The sequence below is a fragment of the Trichoplusia ni genome, chromosome 1 (genome assembly GCF_003590095.1).
Source record: "Trichoplusia ni isolate ovarian cell line Hi5 chromosome 1, tn1, whole genome shotgun sequence".
NCBI classification, from domain to species: Eukaryota; Metazoa; Arthropoda; class Insecta; order Lepidoptera; family Noctuidae; genus Trichoplusia; species Trichoplusia ni.
In genome coordinates, this window is record NC_039478.1 from 14,518,586 (window position 1) to 14,544,749 (window position 26,164).

At 36.6% G+C, this 26,164-nt stretch overlaps 1 protein-coding gene across 4 annotated transcripts in view; it reads right to left on the bottom strand.

The window, feature by feature from the left end:
- The window catches only part of LOC113496918 (methyltransferase-like protein 9), a 42,327-nt gene extending 17,161 nt beyond the window's left edge, over positions 1–25,166 (bottom strand). Inside the window, exons 1-3 of one of the 4 annotated variants that reach the window (XM_026876319.1) lie at positions 25,030–25,166; positions 22,673–22,882; positions 7,008–7,198 (exon numbers count right to left, since the gene is read on the bottom strand). In XM_026876319.1, the coding sequence (XP_026732120.1) occupies positions 7,008–7,198; positions 22,673–22,882; positions 25,030–25,074 (446 nt within the window). In that variant the 5' untranslated portion in view covers positions 25,075–25,166. Of the gene's footprint in view, positions 1–7,007; positions 7,199–22,672; positions 23,200–25,029 lie in introns of those variants that run through there. The other 3 variants (XM_026876328.1, XM_026876334.1, XM_026876313.1) reach the window with 3 other exon arrangements.
- Positions 25,167–26,164: the final 998 nt, after the last annotated feature.

Consider the following 26,164-nt stretch of genomic DNA (forward strand, 5'->3'; position numbering starts at 1 on the left):
CACGTATCACGTACAAGAGATTAAAAGCAGAAGGCACGGAATTCGGAAAGGAAAGTCGCGGCAACAATTTTTGCTTATAACTGAGGCACACGTCACTAGATCTTAATTTATAATAAGAGGATTAATAAAGCATACAAGCTGTGAATTAATAAGGTGGCGAGGATCGGTCGCCCGCTCCCCGGCCCGTTCCCGTATTAATTTCTGTCACAGATTTAATTGCTCACCTCTGGCTTAAGCTTTTTAATAAATTCGAGGACAGACAACGAAACGCGACGCGACCAAAAAATACACGACCGGGGCGCGGTCGACCAAAAAAAGGACGGATTTTAATTTATAAAAGACAGGACAAACGATTAATAATTTATTTGTATCCTCGGTTTCTTGCGCGAGAGGGTCGAGCGTTAAAAACAACCGTTAAAACCGGCGACTTTGTATAGCTCGCGCTTAGCCCGAAATGCCAATTGCGGGTAGACACAAGTATACAGCGAGCCGGAATGTCGCTTTAAAAAACCTCGCAAATAAATAAATCGCGTCGCACGCACCGGCCGCGCAAAAAAACATCCACCATATTCGATTCTTTAATGTGATTTTAAAAAAATAGAAGTAAGCGGAGGCTGCCTCCGATTGAAAATGAATGAGGGCGAGCGCGATAGTGGAAATTAGCATTGAGGTAGGATTCAGGAGCGGCTTTTGTGCGATTATATCGAGGTGTATTCTTTGCGCTTTTTACGGCGGCGGCGCGCCCGGCGCGTCTTTTCAGTCCCTATTACGATCCTGTCGCCTTTTTGTTGCAGATAATTATTGTCACCCAACGATATCGAATCTATATAGGTATATAGATATACCGAGATATCTATAACTGGGAACCAACACAAGTATACTTTTCGATCAACTTTTAAAAGCAAATTCAATACCATTAGTCGCTGTTGAGTATCTACTTACCATAAAGGTATCATTGAGCATTTGAACATAAGGAATATAATATCGCCAACAAACATATTGTGAACATTAATGACAGTATACAAATAAAGGTAGGTATCAAACAGAGCTCATATCGATTGTACAACATGGTTTGGCAACAATAGAACTGGCAGTACAAACGGACTTTACGTAAACAAGCCGGCAGCCGCAAAACGTAGATTAGATCACTGGTGACGTTGGCGCGGTCAGTGCGATTCATAAATTAGCGATTACGCATATATCCAATAATAAAGGCAACAATGGGATTGAATGCAGATGAGCGGGGCAAGCGGGGCGAGCGAGGCGGGAACGTTGCCCGCCGATCGACATTTGTATGCGCTATCTAAGCGCACAATTGGATGCCGGCGCGACTCTTCGCGCTAATGGTACACTATCGAGCGATCGCACACCGCCGCTTGAAAAGTGGAGACCGCCGCGGAATACGGACCACACGCCCGTTTAGTGCCCACAATAAATAAATAAACATTCCCAATGATCTGCGAGCCACGGAAAAACAATTGTTTTGCCGCTTACTGAAAACATGCTCGACTTACTCAGAAAACGGATTAATGGTTAACACAACATTTTTCGAGCATTAACAATAATACGATTAGTCGTATCGCCCATGCACACAAGTCTATAGGTTGCTAAAACTGCCATTGTCAAAAACCCCATTAAACGTCTTGAAGCTACAGCCATACATAAAACAGCCTTCGTTGAATATTACAATTTTTAATATTTTCCAACTAATTGATTTCAATAAGATGGTGGCAATAAATATTCCATGCTTAAAACGTGTTTCATCGACACCTTATTAATATCGGTTGATACTTATAATCCAAACTTAATATGTACTTAATACAATCGAATCAATTTAAGCGCAACGTAAAATATGAGATTGTATAAGGATGAATCTCATTACAGTCTTAAAAAACAAGCAATTAAGAAGAAATGTCAAAAAACTTAATAATATTTAATGGCGTCCGAAAAATAATTATGTAGCGTTTTTGTATTATTAACATGGACGATTTAAAAAGGTCGGTATAATTAACGTGTGCAATAACAATCATTTTAATGTTTAATATTAAGCCTTTACGGTAAAATTTGCATATAGCGGTGATTCTGTAACTTTATCGCGTTAATTCACAAATAATTATTGTGTAAATATGTTTCGCGGAACTACCTCGCATAATGCGATCAGATATGTAGGTGGTTAACATGCCTCGCGTTACAAAATAAGGGTTAATTAAGGGTAATTTGATAAACTACGCAGGTTGTCCTGTGGAGGAAATTGTTAAAAAAAAAAAAAACAAATAACTTGTATAGCCGAATAAAATCTGGATTTTCTGATAAAGTCCTATTTTCAAGCTCATGATAAAGATGAGCCATCGTGTATATGTGATGTCTGACGGGACTTGCGTCCTCATTCCGAATTACTCGGCGTCTATTGACGTCTCCAGTTGACACAAATCTAATGCCACATCATTTATCAAAGTCGGTTAGATCTGCAAGGAAATTACACAAAACCAAATGACTATTTTGCAAATGATAGTTTGTTTTTTTTTTCGAATGAAAGGAGTTTCTTTTACGTAGGTACCTATAGAACCTGTCTATTAAAAATATGTTTTAAGCGTAATTAGCTTAAGATAATTTTTTGACATAATCATCATTGGCTGAAAAATAAAGAGCCTTTAACCTACAACGGGTTATAGTGTGATCTTTAAGGATTCACCCCAAAGACATTTTTTATCGTACCAAACATTTAATCCAAAATCAACTACTAAGGTCTTCGAATTGGAATAATATGTGACAACTGCGAGTATTAACGGTTTCTTATATTGAACACAAATAAGTATAGATCGTAATACTCTGAGATATAACACAAACGCTTTAATAAAAGTCAATCTGTTTAATTTACCTATACATTAGAATAGACGTCGTCTCCAATATAATATTGACCGGAGTCCGAATATTACGATTTGCCAATTGATTTTGGCAAATTTATTGTTGGGCCAATGAGCCCGGACTGGTGTTGATTGAAATGCGTTTTGTATCACTAATGTTTGCCTCGAAAGTGTTAAGTGGAATTTAGTTTCTTGGAATGATTTCACTGCTGGGAAAATTCCAGGAAAAAAAACTTTAGATAATAGAAGAAGTAAATCGAAAGCTTTAGTCTTAAGTTATGGGCATAAAAATACAAAACCTTAGTATTAATTCCTCGGGCTGAGAAAAGTGTTGCTAAGCAATCAAACAAGCCGTTTCATTACTAAATAAAGACTTTAATTACGAGGCAATCAAATTTATATTAGAATGAATTTATAAACGAAAACAACTCATAAGGATTTTTATTCTTTAAAACTTGTAAATCTCATACGAAGCCCAGACCAGAGGGAGTCCAAATCTTCACGAAGGAAAGTTATAAGACAGCCCTTTAGCAGTCTGTCTGAGTCTACCTTGGCACGGTTCCAAATGTATGTATTTTACATGTACCGTAAGGAAATTAACTCTCACCCTAGACGTTACCCAGTAAAGACATGATTCTAAATACATGGAATAAGTCAGTTCTATTTACTAGGTTATGAAAATGCAGCGGTTTCATCATATCAGCTTTCGTTTTATAAAGAAATGTGATAGTCCATCGATTATTGCTCTTGTGTTGAATTCATAAGAAACTAACGCAGAAGATGAAGAAAAGTTAGAGCTTCTACTATAAACTAGAAATCGTACAAATTATATCTGCATAGGATTTGTTTGGGAGAATATCCATTTCTTGCGAAGATTTCTCGTTCAATAACTAGAAAAGATTTTATAGAGATTCGAAGATATAGTTTCGACAAACGATCTCGTTTAAATGAAATGTAGAAATAGATTATAATATTAACGTAGCTGGAGACCAGGAAATGTTCTCCAAGGAGCTTTACAATGAACAGACTGAAATAATCCTCAATCATAATTATACGTAAATCAATGTACGCAGACCAAAACAAATTAACGAGTGGCGATCTAAAGAGGATATACACAATGTAAAACAATTGATATTCATTGGAAATAGATTCATTTAGAACGGAAAGAGAATAGGGCGGTGCGTTCTGAGTCCTCTGTACTAATAGCGCTATGATTAATATCCCGGATATACTGAGTAAGGGGGAGCCATCGCGACACAAAAGTTTCATAAAAATATTACCATTTTATAGTGAAATATTGCATAGCATGTGTACCTACTGTCGGTAATGAATTACAAACAAATCTGATCAATTTTGATTTAAGTGTTGTTTTGGTTTCTCATTTTATCAGCTATGATTATGAGATGGAAAGGAGAAAATAAAAAAATATTTGTAACGATGGAAATGAAGGTGTTTGTACATGGAAGAATACAATAAAGAATCTATTATATCTATTAGCCACAAAAAGTGCTCTGACTCTGGGTTTAATCGGGCGAACATTAGAAACCCTTTCGTTCATTATTTTGACAGAGAATTTGCCAACTAAAGAAAATGTTTAAAAGAAAAAACCTAAACTGTAAACAGAGTCTCACCGTGAAATAATATTGAATCGATAACTTTAGTGTAAAATCATCTTTATTCGAGATCAAATCCATTTTGTACGCACATAATTATAACCACAAACAAGATTAACAAAAAACATAAAAGTATCAAATGATGATGACTGGGATAAATGCAACAGGATAATGGAAGCAACGAAAAAGAGAGGGCAACTAACTCTTACACAGGTACAAGTAATTATAAGTATACTTTGTTATTTGTTGTGGTTTTGTGATCAAAGGAACATGAACTATCAGATAAAATTTTAATTATAAATTAATGAGGAGAAAATTGACAGAGCTCTTGATGAAGATAAACTTTCTCCGATAGGATAGTTTCTGTGAGCTGTTTTGACAAAACTATTTCCTGACGGGAGCTGAAACATATTTCATTCCCTATGCCCAAATTTTGAAGGAAAACAAATAACAAAGCTGCTATAATCTCCATAGCAACTAACAAAATTAACGTAGTAATCTTTTGACATTGTCTCGATAGTTCAGCACCCAATACGTCGCCGGTCGACGCGTAGTAAGTGATAAATAAAACGTAATTGAGAGACGGAAGCAGCCAATGAGTAAATCTCGTCCGTCAATTTGTTTAAATGATTTATTAGTGGTTCGCTATAGACACCCGACGATCAGTGCTGCGACGGATGGACGCCCCTACCGATGCAATTATGGCTGATGAATGCTGTTATCGATATCTGTTGATGCTTATTTAACATGGAAAGAATTTCTTACACAAAAGATGGGAGAAAACCTAAAGGATGAATTGCTTATCTCATGCAATAGAAGCAAGAGCTTTTTATTTCAGTTAGAATGTAGCAACCACCGTTAAATTAACCTGGTAATTACTGGATCGAAATTCCAAATGGGATTTATTCCGTGACGGTGGTTTTAAAGTGAAATCTATATATCCGAAAACACAATAATTTAGTAAACATACGGAACCAAGGACTACTTGACAACAAAAGGCTAAATCACATCACGAATTAGTTAATTCGTTCAGACACAGCACAATGGATGAGGAACTAACACATACACATATATACGTTTGTATGTACCGGGAGATTGTAATTGGCGTAATTGGACGAATCTGGACGCACTTAATAATGCCCCATTGTCGTCATTCAAATGGCAATTCATCGTTTGTAAAAGATATGATTCATTACTTTTAAATTAAAAAGTTTGATATGCTTATTCAGATTGTAACGTTCGTCACTTGTATTTGGATCAAAGGTTATCAATACTACGTAGTAAACCAATTCAACTGTACTACAACTAGGCTTTACTATAAGCCAAAGTTGATTTGCTATTTTAGAAGCTATCCTTTTAACAGATCGGTTAATTATGATTTATTATGTATAAGACCACGCACTAAGAAATTTAATAATCGTATCATTGACTCAGAACAAATATTCGTGGATCACACAAATCTTTGTCCTACGTGGGGGTTATAATTGATACCTACTGGTAACGAAATGCCAAACCTTTTTTATGTATCCAATAGTTCTGAAGGACCAGATGTGCAGTTCTCCCCTTACACGTAAAATTAGTAAATTGTTTGTAACGCATTAGTATAATTTTTCACGTACACATACAATTTTCAATTAAGCCCAAAACACTGTATAATCCATGTTGTTGGCGAAAATACATTTATAATTTCGGGACGATCGATAATTATAGAATGCTGGGAGGATTAAGGTAGTAACATTGACTTATAGCCACACGTCTGAAAACGAAAAATTGATCAAAAGTGATCAAAACTCTATGTATGCAATCTTCCCATTAATAAATGCATGCTAAACCTAAAATCGATATTCACGTAAAAGCAACTTTTAAAATTTTATGGAAAATTAATTTGTCTTTTACTCTTTCCGATGTTTTCCATTGATAGATTTATACATATTTACTTTTTAGCAAAGGTCGTGTAGTTTAACAAGATGGTTAGCATGGAAAGTCCAATCACCTCTTAGCTTGCCAAAGATTGCTATAAACCGAATCATAATAATATATGTAGACATGTGTATTTGATATCTTTATTTGCCTCGGGAATCATATCTAAGTCATATCTTTCGAATGAGTACGAATTCCAAGTATATTTCTTTTAGCTAGATCTAGGATTTCTTAGTAATATATTTAATCTAACTGTAATCCGCAGGATTTGCTGTGATATTTCCAGTTTGCTCTAAATGTTCACACGAATCTAGATATTTTCTTTACACTATATGTAATTTCCAAATCTAATTTGAAATTAAACCCATTATTTACATGCAAATAAAGACGAAAATACTAATTAAATCATCAGCTCTCTATTTGCACAATTATGTGGCTGTATATTTTTAACCAAAAACCAAAAGACAAAAATCGTATCATGGCAAATTCTTAAGCCTGTCAAACATCGAAACACGATTCCTCTATGAGAATAGACTGACAACTCTCAAACGCGATTCGTTTTCCCTTTAAATAGTAGGAAAGTAGCAACAAGAATCCGATCTAGACTTACCCATTAATGTCGGTGACGGACCAGAAGTGCCGGAGCACAGCCTTCGCGAGCAGGTACCAGATCTGGGTCCACACCCACGAGGACTTGTCGATGGAGGCCGAGAGGAAGGCCTTCGTCTCCTCGTCAGGGTACAGCTGCACGAATTTCTGGATCAGATCAGGAGACAAGCGTTCCTTGTTCACACGGTACCACTGGAACAAAATGCAAGCTGATTTTATGGCAATACTTGGAAAATAGTTGAAAAAAATATATCTTAGTTGGTCGAATAAGAAAGCCTGAAATTCTGTTTAAACTGTGTAAACGTTAAGCATACGGAATCGTAATATGTATATTGACGAATCATAAGCACTACCGCCACATAAAGTTAGAAAGGTTTCTTACATAAAAAATGAATAGTCGTCATTTTGTCCAACTCACTGGTATTAATTAATTATGATTCATAGCAATCAATCACTCGCATAAAACTTGTCCGTAACAGGAAAATTATCGTCCAGACTAAAAGTTGCATAATTCTCTCATAAAATATACACAGTAGATCTAGATGAGACGTCTAAAGTGAGACATGCTGCGTCTACAGCGTTACATATTAGTAATGACATGATTAAAGGCAAATCGCAATTTCTTCTTCTCGACCATTATACAAATTGATGTTTAACAACCCATTGCAGCAGTTCTTAATGAAAGCATACAAAAAAGAGTAATCGAGTGCAAATAAGAGAGTGTAGTATGAAAGGAGCGTGCATCTCGTCACCCGTTGTGTGTTTAAGTCAGCCGCAGCGGCCCTACAAAGGGCAACGCGGCGGCTGTTAATTTCACGCTGCCTCGAATTAACATTTCTTTACGCCACAGAATAATGACGAATTAAAAAACTTCTCGCCTCTACATGTAGCCGTAATGACGGCGACCGGCGAGCGAGACGGACGATGCGAACTCATCAGCCCAACTTAATTAATGCCAGATCTGTCTTTGTATTAAAATCGAACGGCGCCCGAACAAAAAAGTGGGAAGGCGGTCTGGCTGCATATTAAACAGGGTTCTCCGAACTGTTTAATTAGTGCGTGTAATTAACGCGTATAATTATTATAATATCATTTTTTATTAAATTCTTTGATACTTTAACATTCTGATAGCATTTATCATACATAGCACATAAAGAACAAGAGAAAAAAGGTAATTCAGAAAATGCTTACGCAAGTAATGAAAATAACATTCAGTAACACCACGATGTTGAAAATGGTCCAGTAACAATATTTGTCAAAAAATGTAAGCGTAACTGTCAGTAAAGTCAAGTGACAAATGATAACATAAGTGACAGAATACAGCTTCAGAAGTCAACACACGGAACTCCAAATTGTCTAAAACCGGTAGTTGAAACAATCGTCACGGCAAATCGAAACGTCAGGCCGGGAGCTCGTATTCAATTTTATAGTGAGTTCGACTCGGAGCGGCGATAAATGATGGCCGCCTTTACTTTGTGTAATACAATCAATGTTTTATACTATTATTCATCCGATTAGACACCGTTTTTTTTTGTTCTGCTACTAGTATTTTTAGAGCTGGTTTTTATGTCTTCGATTCTTTTTAAATATTTGAACACAGCAGGTGGAACTCGATATATTTCATGAACCAGAAATTAGGTAAATAAATTGTATTAAATAGTAAACCATCTAAGAATTATAAATTCAAGTTAACATCAACAGATGTTACAGTCCTTATTTCATCACGAAACAGTTCCATAGTTGACAGTCTTATTAAGTAACCATATGCTTTAGAACTTAAACTCAAATCGTAGCATACCCATAATAATATCTAAAACATTTTACGACGAACAGCAAAAAGTATCGTAAAAACGGAGGGAAATAAATATTTAGTACCGAATACTGATAGCGAATCACGTTGGTGATTATGCAATGCGCCGTCTTTACATTTAAAATAGCCTGCATCGGAACTACGGTATCCGACGTGGTATATTCTCCAGACGGAATACAAATCGTGGAAATTTTTGAATCCTGAAGTCTGAAGAATCATCAAATTTATTCAAAAACACAAACAACGGTGTCTCGTAATCTCTTATGAATTTTCAGTTTAAATTGTTAATCGATAACATGAGTATCAGGATAACGTATAATTTTCGATCTGTTTCGAAAATGATAGAAAATTATAGACCGGTGACGTGCTCGGGACCGCAGCAACAATGTACTGGAGGAAAATGAGTATTGGTTTAGGATCAGCAACAGCACCAATAGGACGATGGAAATAAACCAGGAAGAGACTTGCTTTTTGGCATGGTATCAATGATATCAATGTAGTGCAATTATTAAACACTCTACAATCTTCAAATATTCGAGTAAATTAATAACAAAATAAAGCCGTTTTTACAAACCTGAAGTACTTCCTTGTTATTCTATACCGTAGACAAGAGGCACCCGTTTGATTATTTATGAGAGTCTATGTTTAGGATTCATTTTCTGCTCGTGTAAGTTAGATTTGCATGAATAACAATTACCTCATTTTAAAAATCTACCTGTTGAGGAAGACAAATTGTGAATGATTTATTCAATCCGACGACTTATCGAGGCCGTGTCCGTTTCTTATTTATTTTACCGTCTATGTGGGTTACCGATTTTCGCCGAATGGTCAACAGGTCAGATGATAATAAAATGTTTTATTTTATTTTTGTTTGTGTTTCACACTTGTCATTCGACCAGTCATAGCCTTCAATGCGATCATTATACTCGGCTGACTCGTTAGCGCGCAGGTCAGCGCAGACGCATCCACGGAACGAATGGAGGGATCCAGCTCCTTTATCCGCAGGTCGTTCGCCTCCAGCTAATGAATCAAAGCCCTTAGTGTGAGCATATTGTCAATACGAAGCGAAATATTAACGCTGAACGCGCTCAGCCTGCACAATGCCAGATTAATTCCCATTTAAATGTGCGAATAAATGGCGGAGCAGCGGCCATTTAAAAGCAGCCACATCGACCGGTGACGTTTTGTTTGACTTCCACACATCAATTCTCCGATACGTGAATGTTGAATAGATGGCTTTGAAAAGCGCAATTCTACAATTTGTCTCGACATGTGAAAGATAAAATTTCCGTATATACCGTACATAATGATTTCCGATTTATAACGTTAGATAAAATATGGTTGTAGTGGTTTTCCTAATGCGATTTATTTAATGTATTTTAGCTGAGTAAAGCTAAATTACATGTACAAACGACGTGCAAGCGATCAGGGTGTGCTGGGTAAGTATAAAACATAGTACGTCTGCGAGCTAAGTGGCGCATGGGATCCCGGTGGATTTGCCAGTAAGCGGCTCGGAAGCTTGTTTGCCGGGCGCTCCATTAAAATGGGATCAGGCGGGATGCAGATCGCTCGGACGTACTACAACCGGGACGCATGAGACGCCGCGTTCGGGAGATATACGACGTACAATATTGATTATACCCGCCGTAGCGTATGTGTTCACATGATGAACCTGCTTGAGACGTAATGCAGGTAGTCTTAGATTTACGGCATATACGTATTCAATAGTCAGTAGAAATCTTGTTCCTTATATCGTTATGGACATAAGTCAACTTCCAAGAAAATTATCATTCTTATATAAGTTTGACTGTTCGTGTTCAGAGTAAAATATTTTTCGTTTTACCAAATTTCAGGGTAATGAGTACTTAAGTAAAGTAGAACCACAATCACTAATTAAGCATACATTTTTTTTACCGCATTCAAAAACTGTCATCTTATTTTACTTGTCTACATAACGAGCAGGATAAATATAATCAAGCCTTGAAAGGTGATTGATTAATTACAGAACAAGGAATAATAAAACAGATTTATATTAGACCCACAGCAAACATATGGGTAGTGAATAAACTGTATTAATAGCCCAAGGCTTAGATGTATGATAGCGATACTCTCAATTAAAACCCTATGCATGACTTATTGCGGCGAAACAATTGATTTCGATTAACACTCGACAATGCTACTAAACAATAAAGCATTCTATCAGATACGCATATATTTCAGCAGATTTATATGTTCAAGTAATCAAAGAGTAGTTGAAGAACAGATGTACTTATCAAAATATAAAATGACAATTAAAAGAAAGTTATAATATAAAACATATCTTTGTAATTTTTCTCAAATTTAAGTTGCTGTTACAAATTTTAATTCGAATTAAAATTAATTCACACATCACCGTTTTGGCTTAAAAAAGAAGTCAAACTCTTTATAACATTGGACTAATTTTCTATCTATTTTATGTTTATTTAATGACATAGAAGAGTTACCATTGAGTATAAAATTAATCTTCTTTTTTAAAGGAAGCTTTTGCATCCATATTGCTCATTGATCTTTGTTCCATGGTATCACGAGCGGGCCCGGGGGCCACTGTTGCGTAATTGTTTTAAACTCGTCTTTTAATTGTTCTATCGGGGGTTGCGATTTATGGGCAGACGTGATCTCAAGCCTTAATGCCATTCACATTCATTTGCGCTATTATTTCCGCATCGCCGAACCATGGGAATGCACCGTCTACAAATTTAATCAACTTACAATTCATTGGAACAGTTTGATAGGCTATTAAATTAACATAATGTAATTATTCTGTTTTCAATCAGGTTAAATTATAAGTCGTTTAAGGGAAAAGAATTAGTTTTTTTTTATAGGTAATATTGTTTGAGTTTTTGTTTGGTTTGTCAAAACTAGTGATTTTAGTACTAATAGTTAGCACTACCAATATAAGTGTATTCAATATGTAAGGCAATGCAATGTTTCTAATGTTAGTAGACCCTTTTTTCTAACATGTTTACATTCATGTCAATATTTTTGTTTTCGTTAAAAATATCACTATGCATAAGTAAAGTTTAAATTCTCATTTGCGAACACGAGCACATTAAATGAACTGAAAAAAAAAAAATGAAGTTGCATGAGACACAACGTCATCTGCAGCGTGGGCACGCGTTCAAGAGATTTACGAGTGTATTTAAACTGGTTTTACATTAAGCACCAACTTGGCCGATTTGATCGTAAAATCAGCCGTTATGTTACGAGACAATATCGTCGCTGGTTACCACCCAAGCGGTGGACGGTTAAATTAACTTCAGGTTAACTATGGGTCATTTCTTTGGCGAAGTGCATTGATTGAATCGTGGCACGCCTGTAACTGGCCAGTGCTAGTTAATACAGTACACACTGTGTAAGTACCTATGTTTAGTTTCGTAGGTTGGCGAAGCGATTCTGAACTGCACAATGAAGTTATTTGCCGTCGAAGCTTGTTTAAATAACTAGTGTTTATTTAAGGTGTTCGAATGGAAATTACTCGTCGGTAAAGAGAGCAATTAAGCGCGCTCACGCCCGGCCGATTGTTCGGACGCGATTGTCGATGGCCCCACCCATTGTCCGCTGAAATTAACAGTGGCCGTAAAAAACGCACATTTAACGAATGAGTGGAGTCTTTCGAAGTAATGTTACAAATAAAATATGACTACTTACATTTGGTAGAATCGAGACGAATGTTTGTTAAGATACTGCGAAATTGAAAATAGCAATTGAAAATTGTTTACAATGACATTAAGGATAGACTGAATGTGTCGCCAAGATACAAAAACTTCAATAGGTACTAGAATTAAACAAGTACGCTAATAAATAGAAGAATACTTAGTAAACATAAAATGCAATGTTTAGTAGTTTTTGTTTTAAAATGTATGACTTATGGTCGTACATAATCGGCCTTGAGGCTGCGATCCGACACCTACGGGCCCCGCATAAGTCATTTCTTATTCATTGATTTACTGATTTCACATATTAACAATGTCTGTATTTTATACGATCAAATCATATTGTATAATAATGTTAGAAACGCAATTCCATTACAACCTACGTAGTTTGTTTCCAGAAAAGTTTCTTATTGTAATGTACCTGATTCTAGAAACGTGAGTTTCTTTCAAATGTGTTTGGATGAATGAAAATAAAACAACGATTGCTTTGGTAAAGCTCTAAATAGATTAATACGTGGACAAAGTTTTATTTCGTTTAAATTGTGAAAATCGTAGGCAAAGGAATAGGATAGACGTCAGAATATTACTAGGAAAATGTCCCTCATTTCTGTAAGTTATGATTTTGTCACTTTATAAAACGATTCATTAAGATTAAGAAACTGTCAAACAAGTTTTACAAGACTAATGTAGACCCGAGTCAACATTAACAGTGATCATGAAAGGACTAGATAACAGTAGCGATCGTTAGTTTGAGATGTCACAATATTCTTCCGTCAGAGGCCAATCGAAGGCAGCTGATTGAATTGATTGAAAAAGAAACGTAGAGGGGGTGTCGAGGCCGGTGCCTGGTCCACCGGTATTTTTATAGCCTGTACACGTCCCACGACGCGAGGGCGACACATTCTCGACGAGGCGACGTTTTTGCTACGCCAACTTTCATTAGACACCGCGCGCCGCGGGACCGAGGCGTTTCCTTTTAATAAATGAGTTATGCGTTTATATCCAAGATGGCTGCCCGCTTTATACCATAGGGTGTCAAGAATGTTACGATGGCCGCGAGCTTTTTGACTTATACAGTTGCATTGTTTAAAAAGATTATTGTAATGATCATTTTATTTGGATGCCCGCCTGCTATTATCTCATTTTAGTGCTCGATATTAAAGACACGCGATATCTACTTAATTGGATGGCATTGGTTGAATAGTTTTAGTCAAGACATTTAAATATTTTGAATGAGATGATAAGTTTGAAAGAAATAAAAGCAGCTAATCCCACAGTCGTGTAAGTTGATGCGTAGCTGTCAGAGCGGTATTCGTCAAAATTGTGCGCAGGTATTTCCACATTCGGCTGGCACGTACAATCTTTTTGTTAGCTGTAAACGTCCTCAAACTCCGCAAGGCTCGCAGTTGTCAACTTTTCGTGTATTTATTTACTCATTCATACATTTCTTGTATGTCTGTCCTTTTGTTTATAGCTTTCCTTGCGTCTGCCGTCTGCCGTCTCTACTTGTAATTTCTTTTCTGATGGTCCATATCATAAAAGTTAAAATCATGACTTCATTTAAAAGGACATCAAATAGCGTTCAAGATTTCGAACTCTAAGAGGTATTTAAACACCTATCAACAGAAAGACGTTGCCCAGACTGGTTTATTTTTTAATCGCGATTTATATTCGGAGTCTCTTAGGAAATAAAATAATCACGGCGGCGTCGATTTGCATACAATGGTAAAATAATTTTACGCGCGTTTCGCAGCGCTTAATTCTACTTTTTATTTGGCCTTCCGCGCCCTATCTACGAATCAAACGGCCTGCTCGCGCGCGCCCTTTTAAGTGTTAACATTTTTGAGAAGTCTCTCGAATACTTTTATGAATTTTATAAATCCAAATAGAAGAAAGCTACTTACAAACACACTCAGTAAAATTGTACGAGTATAAATATAACGACTCTAGAATGGTGAGTAATAAATAAAAATAACACATTATTTTTATACGAAGAACATAAAAAATGAGTTGTGTAGTTCATTAACATAACAGGGAAATGGAAAGGCTTGTTTAGTGTGGTTCCTATCGGCGGTGAGCGGTGCAGGCGGGCGAGATGCGTCCGCGGCAGACTGCGTGGCGAGGTCGCGACTCGCGCGCTCGCCGCTCGCGGACACCGACAGTCGTCTTGGCGCCGCCGTCTACCACACAACGCGCACCATACATAAACAACTTTCCTTACACGCTTCAAACACCACATTAGTAAACAGACAAATGAAGCCACGAAAAGTAGGCACGTATACCCAAGTATTATAGCGAAAAAGGTAAAGAAAATAATTTTCTATCAGATAAAATTTACATTCAGAGCAAACATCGGCAGTCATAAATTCAGCACAAAAGTGCGAGCGACGGTCGACTAGCAACAAAAGGGCATGACTTTTCCCGCAAAAAAAGATGATCCTTAATCTGATTAAATCTCCATCGCGGCGGACGTCGGACCGTGAAAGATTAATGAATATTTGTGCGAGGATTCCCGGAGTTGGGCTGGCACGTACTGCTGTCATAATCATATTAGCCACGACCGGAGCCCGGCTAGGCACGCACGCACGCACCGCGCTCTTCAACTCGCTCTACTATTTACCTACTCAATCTCATTCTAAACTAGTAGCTTATTCAATTTTAGAGGAGAATCTTGAATTAGGACCTTTAGTAATCTGAGAATGCATATCATGAGTATTTTATGATTAGTTTAAATTACCAACAGTAGAGCTTTTTCTACAAAGCTTATTTTAATTTTTTAACTGCTGGAGGTATCCAAATATTGGAAGATCAGCTTTTTTGAAACAGATAGGTAATCAAATTCGGTTCTTATAAGGTTTATTCTACAAATTGATACAAGGCGAGGTCGTCACAAATGTATAAGTACCTACATCAAAATATTCAAAACAAATCGTGCTATAATTGCCAATTACAACTGGCAAATGGAAACACAGATACAAGTAAAATTGATGACGACATTATTTCTAAGTAAAATAAATTTGTTCAATAAAGTAACAAGGCAGACTAGACGCGAGATCTATCTTGATAATTTAATATTTCGTGTTAGTGTAAGTTAATAAAAGGATCTTATTACCAGCGCTGATGTAGAAGTAAAACTCATTATAATTTTTAATACGTCTCTCTACACATAAAGTAGCGATTACAAACATGGCGTAGCGATCGATACGCAACGCGTTAGTGTAAGTGTTTTCTCAATATGAATTAAACATTGAATTGTGTCCAAGCGGAGTGTTTATCTCATAGCCGGCAGGGCATCGGACACATTATGCCATCGACTGCGCTAGATCTGGGGCCACAGCGGCAGTAGCCACGGCCACATTACTGTACCGCCGAGCGCCGCTACTTCCTCGACGATACCTTAACAGGTGGAATACGACGAACTTTAAACTTGCTCTTACTTAGCACCAGATATACTGATGGACAGTTTATTCGATTTTGCTCTTAGTTTTATTTGTATTATGTTTCTATCTTTGCCCATATTACTAAATGTCCTTATTTCAATTAGAAGTTGAAGACGAATATAAAAATAATATGCATTACATAATTAAAAAAAAACAATAATTAACTGAAAATTAAAGGAGTAATAACAGATCGATAATATGAAACGTAATTAAATCGAGGACCAACGAGGCATTATTTATTGCTATAAGCTCAACATTGATTTGCGTTGGTATTCTTTTTAATTCAATATTTTTTACCAAAAGAGAAGTAACTCCATAAAAGTTAAGATAAGCATTGTTAGATTTTCACCTTATACTTTTTGACTAAAAGAAAGTATTAAGTTGCAATATGGATAATAAAACATAATGCCCCAGAAACTGTGCTTATGCGAGCTTTCTATGACGTCACACCTATCTACCCACGAACAACTTGCGATATTGAAAATCACAATTGAAATTAACGCATTTCGAGTGAGCTCAATAAACACACTCGTAAAAGAATCAATTGTTAAGACCCGAAAGAAATTAAACGTGAGAATGTATTGTTTCATACAAGCGTGAACAAAACGAAAATCGTTGTTTGCGTTAACCAGCTCTCAGGTCGTTTTCGACCTGCTTTCGTGAACATAAATCGCATTAAATAAAAGCATTATTTATGACGTCCATACTTCGAATTGAAAAAGTAAATTTAAGTTCGAATATTCAAGTTGACCCCTTCTTAACTATAAATATGCATCACCTACTTCTTATTCAATAATGAATAAGTAATTCTTCATATACATATACTAAAGTTGACAACTGCAATACTCCATTTAAAATTACTCTTTACTTAAAGATTCACTTTTAAATTACGCATCGTTGTCGTTAAGGGATCGTTTTGAGTAAATTGATTCATTATTAAGCGCACTACCTTCGCTTTTCAAGAAATAACGTTGACCAGTTTTTGTAATACGAAAAGAGTTATATTGGGCGCGTTGATACTTTACGATATACGTTCTGTACAACCCAATTGAGTGGAGGTGTCGAGAAAAAGTTGCAGATGGCCGCTATATTTAACATGACGACGATTAAAATGTTGACATCAATGAGCTTCGAGTTTCACAATGCTCGTTCCCTCGAACATATTTGGAGATGGTCACGTTAAGGGCGGCGGAGTGTTGGATTGGTAATTAATTATTAGTTATGGCTTGTGGTGGCTATAAAGGCAGGCTCATCAATGATTCAGCCGAGCAAACAAAGCGAGCGTGCACCGCGGGCATTATCCGCCATAAGACATCATAAACGGAGCACCATCATCTGGGCTTATAAAAAATTCATGCTCATCTCACATTTCGGCGCCCCTCTTAATTTCGCGTGAGCCTCTTCTTGGTTCGTGTAAAAACTTCGGGTGTCTTTTTATGACTTTTACTGCGGTATAATTGGGGTGGGGCGAGCGCTCGCGTCCCCGAGGTGACATAAATACTACCCCCTAACTCCTCGCCAGCAACTACCCCCGACTTAATCTCATGTAAGGCTATACGCTACGGAAGCAGATCGCATTAAAACGTCTTGCCAACTACAGGTTAAATTACTTTAAACCTGATCCAGTTCTGCAGAAAATATTTTCATTAGTTACGGTTATTTTACGAGTATATTTTAAGCCCTTAATGAACTGGTATACAAAAAGGAGATACGGAGACATAAGAACTTTGTAGGTAAATGATCTTGTAATACGCAGATATATTTAAATGTGATGGGGCATCTCAGATCCGTGCGTCGCTAATGCATTTTGCATGTCTACCTAACCTATCGCAAGTTCGTCCTACAGTTTCAATGTTTTATTCCACAGCTCTATAACATCCTAAACAATGTTATGAACTCGAAGTAGACATAAAACTTAATGTTTAAGAGTGGGTGTGAGCTCATTTAATTTATTTATACTTTCTTTGAGCATCAAACAAAATGATAGTGTCTGTGAGGTAGTAAATGCGATTTCAATTTTATGGAGGCAGCGGAGTGGTGCGCGAGGTGGCGGGACGCGACACAGCCTGTACTAGCGTGCATGTGTGTATTTATTTGCAAATTCCGAATAGCTTTCAATATGTAGAGACGCGGTGACTCCCGCCTGTCGATCCACTCCAATATCGCACTTCTTGTGAGACGTCACGAAGGCGACGCCATTATTCGATGCGACGATTGACTCACACGGGAGCACCGCCTCCTCGGGACGCCGCATGATAGATGAGACCCAAAAAACATATCCGTAATTGAGATTTCTATTATAGAAATTGAAAGCGATCAGTTTTTTCATGTTTGTTTACATAACGTGAGTGGCGTCGGCGACAGCGCTATCGCGTTTCGGAAGTGTTCGCGGACGTCAATTTGTATATTGTCATTATTAGACTTGGCGCGGAAACTTTGGGTGCGTTCATCCATCATGGTGTGACGGGCGACCGGTCCGATATCGCGCCTAATACGTATTGATTTCCCACTTAGCGTTTTTCTTGGGAATCGCGGCGCTCCACCCTTCCGCCGTCCGGAGGCCTAACGAGCTGTTTGTCCTCTACTCGCGGCAACTAGGGCGGTTGTCGCTCTACACTTCGGAGTCGACTAAATTACTTTACCGTAGGTAGTTCTGATTGAGGACAAGACAACACTCAGTCCAGTAGACACGTATCTACTCATTAAATCAAATAATGATCCATGATGCCATTTGGTTACTCAACGATAGTAGTTGAGAAACATTAAGACTGGAATCGCCAGTTTTGATACAATTTCATATTCCTTATTTTATAAAACACATCCCCAAGTTATTGTTAACAAAAGCTTTATAAAATTTAAATACAATGATGTGATCCACACTGGTTAAATTGTTACTCTTTGTGTGACGGTACAAATAATGTACGATGTCGGTAACGAGGAAGCTCGTATGAGATATGATGTAAGCAAGTGAAATATTTGTGTAGGTACATTTGCCTAAATGCTGTAGAAAAAGATTTCGTCACCAAGGTCCCTGGTGGGGGTGGAGGGGGGAGGCGAGAACAATGGTTTCGGTTCTCACACGTGTGGAGGATTATTTGCATTCGGAAATAAAGAGAGGAATGATAAAAGAAAGGCGCGAGCGAGGTCCCACCGCCTCAGGGAGGGGTGTGGGAAATAGGAGACAGGGGGCAGGGGCGCGGGGTGGCACCGAGAAGGGGGTGGGGGCTCGTTACGCGAACAATGGAGAAATAATGTACAGATTGCAGTGAGCGATGCGCCCAGCGCGACTCAGGTGTCTTAGCTCTGTGTGTGGACATCACGCCTCCCGTGCGCCCGCGGAGCGAGCTTTATCTATGTTTGCAATACATAAGACTCGTATACAAGAGATGCTTATTGCTGATGATACACTTGTACATAAGAAATTTAATGGCGTAGCTAGGATATTTACCTATCGAATACAGTATACCTTTGTTCTTAGTTTTTGAGTTATTCTACGACTAACATCATGAGACGGGTATCACATCATCATTGAGGTAGGAACTTCGTGACATGAAGGAAAAGGAAAATTCTAATCTATACAGTCAATTTAATTGCATTTGGAGGACCAGAAAGATGTTAACAACGAATACACAAACCAACCTGAAACGGATGTTTAGATGAGTTGATTAAATTGTCATTTACACAGATTAAAATAAAAGTAGTAACATTTTCATTCGGAAGTCATAAAGTACAACATAAACATAACAGTGTCCAAGCGTAAAGTGTAAAGCGACGTTTTAATGGCAGCAGTGAGCCGGGCAAGGCGGGCAGAGCGGGCAACGCGGGCAAGGCGAGGCCGTTTAATATAGGACGTGTTCATAGGAAGCGCAAGCAATCACAACACAATCACCCCATCCTCGCGTGACACCGAAAACGTCCTCGTTCATATAAGTATACCTAAATTAATCCATTTAGAGCGAGCGACCGGCACCGACGGCGACCGACGATTAACGGAAGCTTCTACTTAACTAATTTATCCTCGGGTGGTTTTAACAGAATGGATAGCAGTGATTACGGCCGATGGCGACGATCTCGTGTGACGCTCGCCTCGGTGCGCCGCGCCGGAGATGCGCGTACGCACACATGGCTGTACCGCAATCAAATGTTATTCGTTACAATTGTTGGACGCATAACGCGATTTAACAATGATTAGGATCGATCACATGACACTCTTATGTAGGTACTTGGTCGTTCTTTACGACTCTTTCGTCCTGTTTTTTATGCATCGATGTTTTGGTGGACTTCTCTCACCATTCCATGTCTTGTTCTATAATTTAAACATCATGCCTTGAAAGGTATAACACATGAAATTTTTAATTTAAATATGTTTTCGTATGTATAGAATAATTTTCTAAATGTTTTATTCAAATAGGTGTATCTAACCCTGAAAATAGCGCGTTCAGATATTATCAAATAAATCTACAATAGTAATTCGTTGAAATTCAGTGGACATTATTATTCTGAATCGGCTTTACTATAGTCAAATGTTTGTAATCCAGCAAGCCCGCGACATTTTAATAACATTGATCAAATAGAACAAAAGTATGTGGACCGAGCACTCGACAGAGATGAAAGTTAAAAGGGTCGCGAGGGGGGTGTGGGGTGTGGTGTAAGGGGAGGAGCGGGTTGAATGTCTTATTCCCTCCACAATTCAGAGGTATTTCGTGTTCTTCATACGCAAATATATCCTCGTTACGGAGGTACACGTGAGCCTCCGATTGCGTGTGCGTCTAGTATGAAAACCCCTGGCGAGTAAGTGCGACGTCGAACCGTGGGAATAGTCCCTGCCAAGGAAATTGGATTCAGTAATCAAACTACGAATTCGACAAACGTCGTAGTTATCGTCCGAGACTCGGTACGATAAAGTACGAGACGAAACAATATGGATAACTAGACCAGCAAAAAAGAATACATTTACGTATTATATTCTCAGTTCTATTGACTTGTAATTCAGTGCTTTTTTAAATATCTGGACATTTATTCAACTCCTTTGTTACTTGTTAGATATGCGTCATTACAATCAGCTTTTGGTTTTGCTACTATTTGTGTTCGTCCCGTTTACCCCGGATACAGTTTTACTTTAGCTTTATATAGGCAATAAGGAAAATGTTGTTTGAATACGGATCACAGCAACAATCACTTACGTGTCCTGGATAATTCCTTGATCTGAATTGAACTATGTGTTGTGCAGAGTTGTACTTCATTTCAATATGAAACGAAGCCTAAATATATACCTAATGACGAACGAAATACAACAAAGAATTGATAAATAAAATGCGTTTCATTCGAGTTTATATTAACGGCGGGCGTTTCGATTTACGTCAATCTTCATGTTTTTTTTTTAATTATACGGTTTTTTTAATTACAAAAAAGAACTGGTTTTGATTTGCTATAGAAACTTTACGCAATTTAGGATGTGAAAATTTATAAATTAATAATATTTTTAGGATGATGCATCATTAGTTAAAAAATAATTACTGGCTTTACTTCTTTAAATGATTGAAAAAATGTTTACAAGATACTTTATGTGAAATTACCTAAACATTAAAATCTTTTTCAAACTATTCCCGATAAAACTGCTCACTATCTCTTGTAAGTTATTATTAAATTTAAAAAAAATATATTAAGTTCTTAGTACAAATACAAGGACAAATATTTGAAATATAGGTAATTGATCCATATATTTTTCCAAATTGAGAGTTATTGTAAACTCAACTTTAATCCATTGAAGTAAAAATGCTTATAATTCTTATAGTATTTGAGTGTACAATGAGGGTATGAGAACTGGCACTTAAATATCTATTAAAATTGCAATAAAAGATAACAAGGATGCCTAATCAGGATAAGGTTTAACTATGAGAATAAAGAATGTCATAAGACAGCTCACATCAGAGAACAATAGTTTTCTCTGCTTCTATAGGAATTACACTTTTGCTTTTAGTCATTTTATCTACTTAATATTTGTGATCTTGTTTTTGTATAAAGAGGAAAGACTTATCACATATGTTGTATCTGGACTGAAATGGCCTGGAATTGTGGCTTCGACATCAAAATAAAGTTGGTATTGAATCTGAAATTGGTAGTTTACTACTAGTTTACGCAGTCATGCCTGGTCTATTAATAGATGTCTTTGCCAAGTAGTTTTTTTAAATTATAAAATACATATTTTCTTAATCTATGAATTTTGTGTCTCCCTACTTCCTTTTCACTGAAACATTTTTGTTGAACACATTTTGTCATTTCATAACTATTCATATGATACAGCTAGGTCATAATCGGTCAGCTACATCAATTAAAATGTTAAAAGTAAATCATCTTTTCGGTGTTAATAAATATTCATTGTGAATTAATATAAATAAATATAATATGATTCATTCATTTAGTACTAGTTGACGCTCAGCACTGCATTAAAGTGTCATGTTTTTTAAAACTCATTCAGTCGTCAATAAAAGTGATGGCAATGGTAACACAGTATTTGTGTCCCACTCCGATTAAGCAATAAAAACCTCTCCTAACCTACCTTTCTGCTTAGTCATACATAATTATTCAACAGTTGAATCATCAACATGATTTAAGCAACATGTTCATAACTAATGTAAATTTACTTCCAGCTGAAATAAAGTACTACTTTGGTATGCTGCCTGCATAGTCAAACCTCTTTACTGTAATATAACATCAAACTTACCTCATTTTGGTCGAACTCCTGCAAGTATCTATCATTGTTCTGTTTCTCATACATAGCCCGGGCTAGGGCGCTCCTGGGCCGATAGAACCCATTACTTCCTGAGCCACTTGACATATCGACTACGTTACTTTCTCTAGCTTCTAAGTCAGCTCCCAAGTGTCGCTTGTCTAGTTTACTGAACCCATTCCTTGGACAGTATTGTTGACAATCCTTCATGTAATAACAATAGAAATCAGATTTAGATTGAGATCTAACACACAATACCTGGCATAAGCAGAGTGTGTAACATACTATAAGTCTAAAATTCAGGCTCATTTATGGAATTTATCATTGTTTTCTTTTATTTTTGCTTGAGATCTATCAGTAACACTGATTCTGCGTAAATAACCCCACTTATTTTGTATTTCGATCAAATTTATTACAGCATAGTTCATGGACTCATCATGGGTAAACTTTTTTTATCATAAACCTAGCACTGTTTGTATAATTTAATATAAAAAATCTATAAAAACGTCCAAAACATTTTTTGTTCCCAAATGTCAAATTCGATTCTGTCACTTGCCGTCAGAGGGCCGAATGATTACTAGAAAGTGTTCATGAAGCCAGCTTGCGACCACAAATGAATAAACCGAAACCACGTTTTGACATATTTCATCAATTAGAATCGCGTTACTTTACTTGATTTGTAAAAAATATAATAACAATACAGTTTTTTTTTGTTTTAGCTGTAAAGAAGTTAAAAGATAGAAGTCAGTATATTCATTGTTGATTCGTAAACGCACCCCATTTTAATATACAATTTCAAAATAACAATTTCCAATTGTAAGGAACTATGTATTGTAAAGATTATGGCGCAAAAGTTATGTCTTTTAATTTAAACTTTAAAAATCAAATTTTAAAGTTTTTAAAAAACAACTATTCTTTTGAAATATCAACCGGACAACGTAACATGTAAGTAATTTGGATTATTTAAATATCTATCTTTATGAAGCTAAGATACTAACCGTGTCTTGCTTAGCTTCAACCGATGCCCTCGCAACAATTTCTCGAAGCACCAAATTCATCATGATGCTTTCACTGTTAACAGTTATTACTCGATTGTTCAATTAAAAAAGTCAACGTAGACCGCTCGTGACGTCGCAGGCACACTGGCACTTAGTTTTTGATCTAAATAGTTTGAATTTAACACTGCTGTATTTAACTATAACAAACTTCCTGGTTTCAAGTTGTGAAAGGTGATTATAATGATTATTTAGATAAATAAAAGCTGGATATCAAAATTCTAGTTCGGCCTTGGCCGTGACCGTCCATTCACTGTCTCACCGCTGCGCTTGACCACCTCCAATAGTTTGGAAGCCGTTATAAGAAGAACTATTTTTATTGTAAATCGATAGAAAGGTTTACTTCGGTTGTATTGCAGATATAGGTCGTTTTTACTAGTTAAGACACCCATTCTTTACTATTAATTACATTTGTTGGCGCGTAGTTAGATATCTACCTACTTTAAGAGGGGAAAAATCCACTAGAAATTGCGACTGGACAAAACAATCCTAAAAGCGTATGAATGGACTTAGGTCCTTAAAAGAAGTTGAACTAAAACTAGTTTAAATTAGTAGGTAAAGATAGGACAGATAGGAGCAAATTAAGCTGTACCTGATCAGTTTCACACAGACTTCAAGTAATAATAATAACTACATATCAACTACACTTAATGGTGATGACACATTTAAGTATTTTCTTATAATTGAGCAAAGAGCCGCTCACTCGCTGCGAACATTCGGACAAATAAAGCGTAGAGCATTTGAACGAACGTTTCATTACCGAGGAATGAGGAATTAAATAATCGAGGAATCTTTACTCTTGTGTATCAACCACAATTATCCAGAATTTAAGTAAAATAATATATTTTTGACCTCCTCGTATATTCTAAACCCTGTGTTTCCTTTGCCTATCTTTATAGTACGTAAGTTTTTTTTTAATGCCTTTCCGTATTTCCGTATTCGTAGGGACATAATAAAACATTTCTCCTATTTTAAATTGTAATATGTGTATAGGCATTGCAGAACATGTCTTCTTCGGGTGTTTGTGGATACCTAAAAAATATAACTGATTTCTTAAAAGTAATTATTATTATTTATTATTATTATTTTTTATTTATAATTTCCACAACCACACAACATTGCATACAAAATTGTTATTAATTAAAAGAAAGTCTATGGATAACCAAGCGTCACGTTGTACGTGCTAGCACGCGGGCACGTGCGATAAGAACAAACCAACGCAACTTCACGATTGTTATGATGTACACTTAATTAAACTATTATGCATACTGTGAAAAAAAGGAAACAAAAACTTACACTGTCTTTCACCGGCGGCACTTTCAACTCGCGAAAAACGGACATTATTAAAAAAAAACGAAAATTTTAAATTGACGTGAATACAATAATTACGATTGCCTTGAAGTGAGCGATCATAGATATAGGCTGTAGATAGTTATGCCTGTGCTAACCTGCGACTTTATCTACACAGTATTATAAATTGTGATAACAATGGCTGTCAACGATAAATTTTGTGTCGATAAGTATAATTTTCTTATTAAACGTATATATAATCCGATATGTTGCTATAATAGAATGGAAGGGTATGTAATAACTTTAAGGTCGATTTTTGTGTGTTTTTGATTGTGTTGAAGCCTTCGAGCTCGGGATTACTGCCTGTTTGATGTCTAGTGACAGATATCTGTACTCTGTAGTATTCGTGTGTAGGAAGTTATTAAGAAAAAGTCAGTCTTTTTGCACGCTATCATTAAACTTCAGCTCCCCTATTGTTTTTCTTTGGAAATTATTTCTCCTTTGTCTACTAAGCTAAGATTAATTATTAAAATTGAACTAAGCTTCATTCAATACTTTATCCCTACTAATATTATTAACGCGAAAATAACTCTGTCTGTCTGTTACGCTTTCACGTCTAAACAACTGAACTGATTTTAATGATATTTGGTACAGAGATAGAGTGGACCTTGAGAAAGAACATAGGATAGTTTTTATCCCGGACTTTTGAAGAGTTCTCTTGGAAACGCGATATAACCGACCTAGACGCGGGCGAAGCCGCGGGGGAAAAGCTAGTTATGAAATACAACCTGCACGTCCTTATTAGCTCAAGTAATTATAAAACAAAACTGTTCAAAGCAAAACAGCTCCGCAGGTTCCGTAGCTATGATTGTTTATGTTTAATCTGTATTAGTAAAAAGATCCAGTTATATATGACTGAGTACAGTAGCATTGATTTTGGCTAAGAAAAACCAACGGAATAATACTTATACTTCTCAAAATTACACATGAATATGTTTCAAAGAAGCCACAGCGTAAATTGGCTATATCGGCAACAATTTTGGGTGTTGTTGGAATGAAATTAATTGAAAATCTACAAGCCCATGTTAAGTTTAGTGTAGGTTCAATATGGATTCTCAATCACGCGGATTGCCCGAAGCAA